The 9,496-nt window shown below is 34.8% G+C and overlaps 1 protein-coding gene across 1 annotated transcript; it reads left to right on the forward strand.

Moving 5' to 3' along the window:
• Nucleotides 1–1,581: 1,581 nt before the first annotated feature.
• LOC133288162 (elongation factor 1-alpha) lies at nucleotides 1,582–4,602 on the forward strand. The gene is made up of 3 exons (XM_061485857.1): nucleotides 1,582–1,645; nucleotides 2,698–3,170; nucleotides 3,267–4,602. Exons 2-3 carry the CDS (start codon nucleotides 2,709–2,711, stop codon nucleotides 4,146–4,148), a joined length of 1,344 nt encoding a protein of 447 aa, XP_061341841.1. The 5' UTR covers nucleotides 1,582–1,645; nucleotides 2,698–2,708; the 3' UTR covers nucleotides 4,149–4,602.
• The last annotated feature ends 4,894 nt before the right edge of the window (nucleotides 4,603–9,496 follow it).

Here is a 9,496-nt window from a genome sequence, read left to right on the forward strand (position 1 = left end):
CCACTACAAATGGTCATTTATTTTTCGATTTAAAAAAAAATTCAATTTTTAAAAGAAATTCTTTTTCCAATTTACCAAAGAAGGAAAGTTTTTATATGACATGTAGTGTGAACACAATTTTCAGAATTAAGCAGGGAGTGACACATCAGCAAAGTTTCCAACATTGAACTTTCATTTATATATATATATATATAGATAGATATTCGTAACAATTTTAATCTAATATGTTAAAGGATTAAATAAAGAAAACTTTGATATCTCTTTGCAAGGATTGTTTGTAAGACGCACGGAAGTTCGACCGGCATAATCACATTTGTTCCTTATACGATGTCGTTTAGTCTTACTGTTTTGCTCTCGAGTTGATTTCACTAGTGAATTACCCGTGCCGATGCACAGGAAAAAAATTGGTTTGTTTGGTATGGTGGGTCGGCCCTCCGGGCCGAACTCATTTTGTCAGTATTTCAAAGGTCCCAAACAGTCATTTTTTTAAATAACAAAACAGTCATTCATTGTTACATTAAAAATAGGAAAGAAAATAGGATAATAAAGGTCATATCTTTGAAGATAGATAAGGAAAAGAGACGTGAATAAATAGTCATTTTTTTTTGTCTTTACCTGTACCATACAACGAAGTTATATCTTTGAAGAAAGAACCCAATATACGATAGCAGTCTTTGAAATACTTCCTTGTAAACTATATTAAGGGTACTATTCGTAACGCAACCATTTTCATCAAGTATCAATATCTTCAATCCATGCTTACTCTTTACTCTAGACAGTGCCACATATAATTGCCCATGAGTGAAGACAGGCTTAGGGAGATAAATTGCAACATGTGAAAGTGATTGTCCTTGACTCTTGTTGATAGTCATGGCAAACGCTACAATCAGGGGGAATTGTCTTCTTTGGAAATTTACAGGAAATGTATGACTCGATGGGCTCATCGTCATTCTAGGGATTAACACAATTTCCCCTATATTGCTTCTTGTAAGTACAATTGCCTCAACAACATGATTCCCTAATTTTGTAATAAACAATCTCGTGCCATTGCATAAACCTCTCTCGACTGATCAATATTTCTTAATAGCATTACTGGAACTTTAACTTTCAACATTGAACTTTCATTTATATATATATATATAGATAGATATTCGTAACAATTTTAATCTAATATGTTAAAGGATTAAATAAAGAAAACTTTGATATCTCTTTGCAAGGATTGTTTGTAAGACGCACGGAAGTTCGACCGGCATAATCACATTTGTTCCTTATACGATGTCGTTATAGTCTTACTGTTTTGCTCTCGAGTTGATTTCATATGCGGACTCACTTTCGAAGCCACTAAAACCGACAATGTACGTTAATTCTGAGCTCGTGGACAACAAACTCGCGTATGATCTACGCGAAGTGAAGCAAAGATAACCAAACGCTTTCGCATGCGAGTGGGATAGTGAACGATGATCAAATAAACAAAGCGGGGCATGTCAGGAAATCTAAAAGATAACCGAGGATATTTCTGGAACAAAAAATTTGATTCTTGGGTATAAAATCCTCCAAACCCTAAAACTTTCACTCCACTCTTTTTTCAGATATCGCTCGGGCTCTGCATTGCGGCTGAGGGTTCCGAACGTCGTTTTTCTCTGAGGTATAATCTCAGATTCGATCTATACCTTCTGTTTTCTCTGCTTTCTTAGCTGATTATAAAGTCATTGTTTTGTTCATTCTATGTTTAATGATGATGTTTCATTGGTTTTATTTGTTTATATGTATTTGTATTTTTTTTTTCTTCTTCTATAGTTGTATCTGCTTGAATTCTTTCGGTCGTTTTTTAATTGAGTTTGTAACCTTTGATTCTTTCCCTTTTTGTGAAAGATTCTTAGATGGAAATTCTCGATTGCTTTGGTTTTTTGGCTCTGAATCTTTTTGTATCTTGTTCCTGTGTGCACGGATCTAATGGTTAAACGATGAAATCTTTGCTATAATGGTTGAGATATTTTAGTTTATGTTTTTACCTGGTGATTCTGGATCTGTGTTCTCGTAAGGGATTTTGTGCTGACTGGATTTTGGATTTTTGATATATTTGTGGTTCAGTTAAGCGATTTCCGCTTCTATTATTTTGGGATTGTGATTAGACATGCCTGGAATTTGTTGTTCTTCATTGATTTGTTTAAGAGATTGTTTTCTCCTCTATGAGTTTTGATAATATTTTTTTTTAGTGGTATCAAGGATTTGTTTTGCATGGATTACATGTCTCTTGTTAGAGATTTTGATATCGTTCTATTATTTTCTAACTTGTGATTAGTTTATTCATCTGCTTAATGTCAAGTAATATTTGTAATATACATGTTAACATAAATGTATTTATATGTGAGCAAAATGTTGTCAAATTTATATATTTAATAATGCTAGTGAAGTATTTGAAATTAAGTTAAAAAATTGTTTTCTTAATTGCTGATTTGTGTTCTTCTTGTTGAAAACACTCCTGGTGGAACTCTGCATGTTGTGGTGGAATTTTTTTTAATGTCGACTGATCATATTTGTGTGATTGACAAATTAAATGTGCTTGCCTTTTTTGTTTGGGGATTATATTTTGTTTTATAACCCTCTATTGTTTCTATCTACTCTTCTTCCCCAATAAATTAATTATTTTATTTTATGTGGTTTCTGACTTCAAAACCTTTGAATTGTGCTCCACAGTTTAAGAAATCATGGGTAAGGAAAAGGTTCACATTAACATTGTGGTCATTGGTCATGTCGACTCTGGGAAGTCAACCACCACTGGCCACTTGATCTACAAGCTTGGAGGTATTGACAAGCGTGTTATTGAGAGATTTGAGAAAGAAGCTGCTGAAATGAACAAAAGGTCATTCAAGTATGCTTGGGTGCTTGACAAGCTCAAGGCTGAGCGTGAAAGAGGGATTACCATTGATATTGCTTTGTGGAAGTTTGAGACCACCAAATACTACTGCACTGTTATTGATGCTCCTGGTCATCGTGATTTTATCAAGAACATGATTACAGGAACATCCCAGGCTGACTGTGCTGTCCTTATCATTGATTCCACTACTGGTGGTTTTGAAGCTGGAATTTCTAAGGATGGACAGACTCGTGAGCATGCTCTACTTGCTTTCACTCTTGGGGTCAAGCAAATGATCTGTTGCTGTAATAAGGTATAGTGCTGAGCTTTATCTGTCATATATTCCTTGCTCTGTATTTGAGGGTTTGTCAAGTTGCTTTTTCTGATGTAAGTTAAAAATTGTTAATAGATGGATGCCACTACCCCGAAGTACTCTAAGGCCAGGTATGATGAAATTGTGAAGGAAGTTTCTTCCTACTTGAAGAAGGTCGGTTACAACCCAGACAAGATTCCATTCGTTCCTATCTCTGGTTTTGAGGGTGACAACATGATTGAGAGGTCCACCAATCTTGATTGGTACAAGGGCCCAACTCTTCTTGAGGCTCTTGACCAGATCAATGAGCCCAAGAGACCCACAGACAAGCCTCTGAGGCTTCCATTGCAGGATGTCTACAAGATTGGTGGTATTGGGACTGTGCCAGTGGGACGAGTTGAAACTGGTGTCTTGAAGCCAGGTATGGTGGTGACTTTTGGTCCCACTGGTCTGACAACTGAAGTTAAGTCTGTGGAGATGCACCATGAGGCTCTCACAGAAGCCCTTCCAGGTGACAATGTTGGATTTAATGTGAAGAATGTTGCAGTCAAGGATCTCAAGCGTGGCTTTGTTGCCTCAAACTCTAAGGATGACCCTGCCAAGGAGGCTGCCAACTTCACATCCCAAGTTATCATCATGAACCATCCTGGCCAGATTGGAAATGGATATGCTCCAGTGCTTGACTGCCACACTTCTCACATCGCTGTGAAGTTTGCTGAACTTGTAACCAAGATTGACAGGCGATCTGGTAAGGAGCTTGAGAAGGAGCCCAAATTCTTGAAAAATGGAGATGCCGGTTATGTTAAGATGATTCCCACCAAGCCCATGGTGGTTGAAACTTTCTCTGAGTATCCTCCTCTTGGTCGTTTTGCTGTGAGGGACATGCGACAAACTGTGGCAGTGGGAGTCATCAAGAGTGTGGAGAAGAAGGACCCCAGTGGAGCCAAGGTCACCAAGGCTGCACAGAAGAAGAAGTGAATGCATTTTGGTATTTCTGAAATTACATGTGATCATAATTACAATTATGGTTACAGGAAACAGTGGTTTTTAATCATTACTTTATCCTTTGAGAGTCTAGGTGTTTTTACCTTTCATAGTTTTACGTGTCAGCAGTTTTCTTGCAGCCATACCTTTCAAAACTGGGTTCTTGATAGGCGATGGTGAGTTTTCATTCCAGTATGTGCTGAGTCTTGTTTTTATTTTGTGTCTAGTCTGTATGAGAACTCTTTTTGTCACAAGCAGCTATAGGGTTTAAGTTTGGCTCCTTTGCTGCCGAGGGATGTCTTATTTTAACTGTTGTTACATTTCTGAAGTTTTGTCTGACATTTTAGTTCTTCCTAAATTTGTTCAAATATTGTGTGAGCTGGACATCGATTTTGCGAGATCATTTTGTTGGTTACTGCTATTTGGGGAAATTTTTTAAAATTTAAAATAGATGTGAACTGCTTAGTAGTAATAAAAAATATCTTAACGTCAAATCTAGCGTAGTAATGTGGTTTGTAACCTGTCTTGACGTGGATTATTTGGACTTCATTACTTTTGAAGTAAAATAATAATAATAATAATAATAATAAAATGTTGCTTGCAAAAGTAGTTGCAAAAATGATTTTTGAAAAAGAGGTAAATTGAAGTTTTTTTTTGTGATGCTTGATTTTAATTTAAAAGATTTTAAATGCCAGAATGTGGTTCGCTTTTTTTTTTGGAGGGTAGATATTCTAATTACCAAAAATTTTCACTACTAATTTACTATTCATCACATCATCATTAGATCCAAGAGAGAATGTTAAAAAACTTTTGAAGAGAGAGAAAATGTTAATCTAATGATAATTAGATAAGTAGTAAGTTGGTAGTGAAAAATTTTGGTAGTGAGAATATCCCTCTTTCTTTTGATATTGAATTGTCATTTTTCCATCAAATTTTGCAGCTCACTCAAAATAAAAAATAAATATTTTAGAATGATTATTTTGCACAATTTATTTGTCGGAAAACTAACTTTTAACAAAAATGTATTAATCAGAGTTAAATCTTCATGAGAGAGAATGTTAAAAAACTTTTGAAGAGAGAGAAAATGTTAATCTTTAGATAAGTAGTAAGTTGGTAGTGAAACATTTTGGTAGTGAGAATATCCCTTTTTCTTTTGATATTGAATTGTCATTTTTCCATCAAATTTTGCAGCTCATTCGAAATAAAAAAAATATTTTAGAACGATTATTTTGCACAATTTATTTGTCGGAAAATTAACTTTTAACAAAAATGTATTAATTAGAGTTAAATCTTCAAAAAAAAATGCAGTGGAAAATTGTGTAATCCGTATATGAATTATGGTAAATTATATGTGATTGTAATCTCATGCAGGGAGATATAAAAATTTGTGTTTTTTTTTTGAGAAAATTATTTAGAGTAAATATTCTTTTTTGTTCCTGACAATTTTCACGACCCTTTTGGGGTCCCCAACAATAAAAAGACTTATTCTGGTCCTTAATTTTACAAAAATAGGGTCATGTTTGTCCTTCCGTTAGTTGGCATCCAACGACCCAACTAACGGTGCACACGTGTAACGTTAGTTTGCTGAGTTACCGTTAAGTATGCCAGCGTGGGAGTAATACGACACCGTTTTGAACATGCCTTATGTCTTCTTGGAGTTTTGGACAACTGACCCTAGAATCGAAGGCCCTATTTGGTCCCTGATAAATTTATCGAGGCCCTATTTGGTCCTTAATACTAAAAAAATGGATATGAACACAGAAGTTAAGGCATATTGCAGTAAACCACCAACCACAAACCTTTCAAACCACCATTGGAGCAATCCAATGACCCTGTTGCAGCAATCTAATGGCCCTATTAATTTGAATCTCACCAGCAGGCAACAAAGATTTGGTCAAATCAACTACATATTCTTATGAATTTCATAAGTAACCTACTATACACACCTCTACTGCATGTGAAGCAATTCAACATTGTATAACTGGTAACGCTAAAAAATAAAAAAGTCAACTTATAGTAACCCGAGAGAATCATTGAAAGGTGTCAAAAGCACAACATCTTCTCGAGACTGAAATTTCTATGTTCGAGTCCTCAAAGAGTGAGTGAACTTTCTATCAAGTGCGTGACATGCAACTTCGTAAGATGTATAATGAGTCTTCATATATGACCACAAATGTACAACGAGAAACACCATTATGTGAATGTGCTCCACCCCTGAGACAGTCTCCATTTCCTATGCCAATAGATAGAAACTCTTGATCAAAATGGGAATCCAAAACCGTACTCCATTGCTTGATCAGCAAGTCCAGCCACTATCAAAGGCAACCAAATATATCTTGAGTCTCTCAGGTTACTTGGATTCCATCTATCTGCCATGAAAATGAATGAACCTAGGAACCTAGGTAAGGGAAGCACAAAAGTGCTCTGAGCAAGGAAGGTAGCAAGTCTAAACATTTTGTTTCCTCCAATGCATGGATTTCCCATAGTTTTCCAAGGCTCCAAGATTGAATCAGCTGCATGAATCAGTGCCTCATTTGGGGCCCATCCCGTGCAGCCTGATGTGATCATGTAATGGAGAGAGAGAGAATTCTTGTCACAGGGGTATGCAGCTGAGTAAATATGCATTGTTAGTTGAAAAAGATTATTACAGTAGGGCATATGCTCAAAACATGGCGATGACACCATTACTATAACAAAATAGTCTTGAAAAGAGTTGTCTGTAAATCTTCCAGTAAGCGAGAGTATGTTAATGTTGGAGAAACAAGTTTACTTCATGTCCATAAAGTTCAGGGAGAAAAGGCAAAAACACATATTGAAAAAAAATGAGGGCCAAAAACACTCTGCAAACAAACTCACTGGTCTTACCATCTTTGCTCATGACAAATAGAAAGTTGAAAATATAAAAGAAGATTGTCCAAGTTATTTGGATGCAGAAACAAAAGATTTTCCTATGCCACTCCATATATGAACATGCTACAGACCAGATGCCTTTCACTTAGCAGCAACACCAATTGAATTCTTGTAAAAGAATTTCCTTGATTCTTGGTACCTCTTAAAAGCCTTGGAAAGTGGATGAGGGAAGGCAACACCAAGTGGAGCTAAGATTTTCCCCCCCTTATTTTTGAATATATTGCCGTAATTTCTCCTCTGACTCGTGTAAGAATTTAAAGGGATTGTAGAATTTAGGAGAAATATTTGAGGGATTATCAGTGTTAAGTGATGAGAAATGTCCTGGAAGTAGAAACTTTGTTCAGTGATAAGAACTTATAATTGGTAGGTTTCTGAGCCTTATATGGGTGAATAAAAACTTTGCAAAAAAGTAATACATTTCAGTTAGCATAAACCTAACTTGAGGCTACGAGCATTAGGAACATGAATCTTCTCTGTTAATTGACTTATCAATGAATGAAGTTGATTGATAGATTACAAAGTTCTAGAAGCATTGAGGTTCCACTAAGTAGCTATCATACATTTAAAATAGGGCCAGCGGATTGCTGCAATGGTGGCTTGAAAGGTTTGTGGTTGGTGGTTTGCTGCAATATGCCTTGCAACTTCTGTGTTAATGTCTATTTTTTTAGTGTTAAGGACCAAATAGGGTCTCGATAAATTTGTCAGGGACCAATTCGATGCTAGGGTCAGCTGTCCAAAACTCCAAGAAGGCATAAGGCATGTTCAAAACAGCGTCGTATTACTTCCATGCTGGTGAACTTAACGATGACTCAGCAAATTAACGTTCCACGTGTGCTCCGTTAGTTGGGCCGTTGGATGCCAACTAACGGAAGGACAAACATGGCCCTATTTTTGTAAAATTAAGGACCAAAATGAGCCTTTTTTATTGTTGGAGACTAAAAAGGGCTTCGTGAAAATTGTGGGGGACGAAAAAAGGTATTTACTCAAACATTTATCATGTTGTGACTCTTCGATATGTGTGTAATTTTTTTTTCTTTTTTTAATAAACATGAGCTCCACAACTAGTTGATTCATAATATGAGAAAATAATTCTCTTACAACATGAGAAAATTAATTTTTTTTTTAGCAAGTGATGAGTTTCACTATTTGTTATTTTTATGGCATGAGAGATATTAGTAACATGAAAAAAGAGAAACCTATGAATGATATATAAAATCACTTGATTTCATTTTAGCTCTAAATTTTTAAGGGATTTGCATTTGTCATTTAACATGACACAACAAAGTTTCCTACACACATAACATTTTGTAGGGCCCACACTTTTTGAAGAAAAAAGAAAAAGAAAAAACTACGGCACGCAAAATGAATCTCTATAATATTACACAATCACTTTTCCTACAACATAACTCTTATAAAACCTAATTTTTAAAGGAAAAAATTAATAAATTTTGAAATTAGAAGTGTAATTTTTTTTTTGGTGGGTGGGGGGTGGGGATAAAGAAATGTAAGTAATTTTAACCTGAAATAAATCCTTGCAACGTTATAACTGTAGAAAAAAAACAAATAAATATCCTTGCAAACATAACATTGGTAGATTAAAAAGTAAAAGGGGTTTGCATTTGTCATTTAACATGACACAATAAATTTTTCTACACACACAACATTTTGTGGGGCTCACCTTTTTTGAAGAAAAAAGAAAAAAAGAAAATTACAGCACGTAAAATGAATTTTTATAACATTACACAATCATTTTTCCTACAATATAACTCTTATAAAACCCAAAGTAAAAAGCCATAGACTAAAAAATAAAATATGAATCACGGGTAAACTAAGGAAAGTGAGCATGCGGGCAATACGAGAAAAAAACGGCAGTACAAGGCGAGGACAATTTTAACAGGGGATATAATTTCTCACGAGATAATATTATCTTGTGAAATATACAAAAAGGTAGACAAGACTCATTAAAGAAAAAGAAAAAATATTTATTTATTTTATGTGCATAAGGGACTCACTAAATAGAAAAAGAAAGAAATAAAAAAGTTTACCAAAAGAAAAAGAGAAAGAAAAAAAACAAATGAGTTTATATGCATAAGATGATTTTATGTGAGACTATATTCTCATTTTAATATTAGTTGAGCCTTGAGGTGCACGTAAATTTCCGCTTAATATCTCCAGTTGACCTCGAATAGTATTTTCAGCTTCTAGAAATATTAATGTTGTGAATTTTGAGCCTTAATGTTTTTGTGAATTTTTTTTTTTCATTTTTATCTCAACGTACTTTTGGGTTTGTGTTGTGAGATTTGACATTTAATGTAACTGTGGTTAGTAACAGGGTATTGGTGGCATGCACCTATGGTTATTGTTAGATGTAAAGGTGCTCATAAATTGAGTAAATTAAAAAAAAAAAGTGAACAAAAAGTTAAATATTAAAA

Source organism: Gastrolobium bilobum, unplaced genomic scaffold (assembly GCF_033153095.1).
Source record: "Gastrolobium bilobum isolate Gb01-03AN ecotype WA unplaced genomic scaffold, APGP_CSIRO_Gbil_v1 utg7961, whole genome shotgun sequence".
NCBI lineage: Eukaryota > Viridiplantae > Streptophyta > Magnoliopsida > Fabales > Fabaceae > Gastrolobium > Gastrolobium bilobum.

Bases quoted from the DNA above. Each gene is read 5' to 3' on its own strand.
- LOC133288162 (XM_061485857.1), top strand. From the start codon at position 2,709: ATGGGTAAGGAAAAGGTTCACATTAACATTGTGGTCATTGGTCATGTC. The intron at 3,171-3,266 runs GTATAGTGCTGA...AATTGTTAATAG, and splicing joins TGATCTGTTGCTGTAATAAG to ATGGATGCCACTACCCCGAA.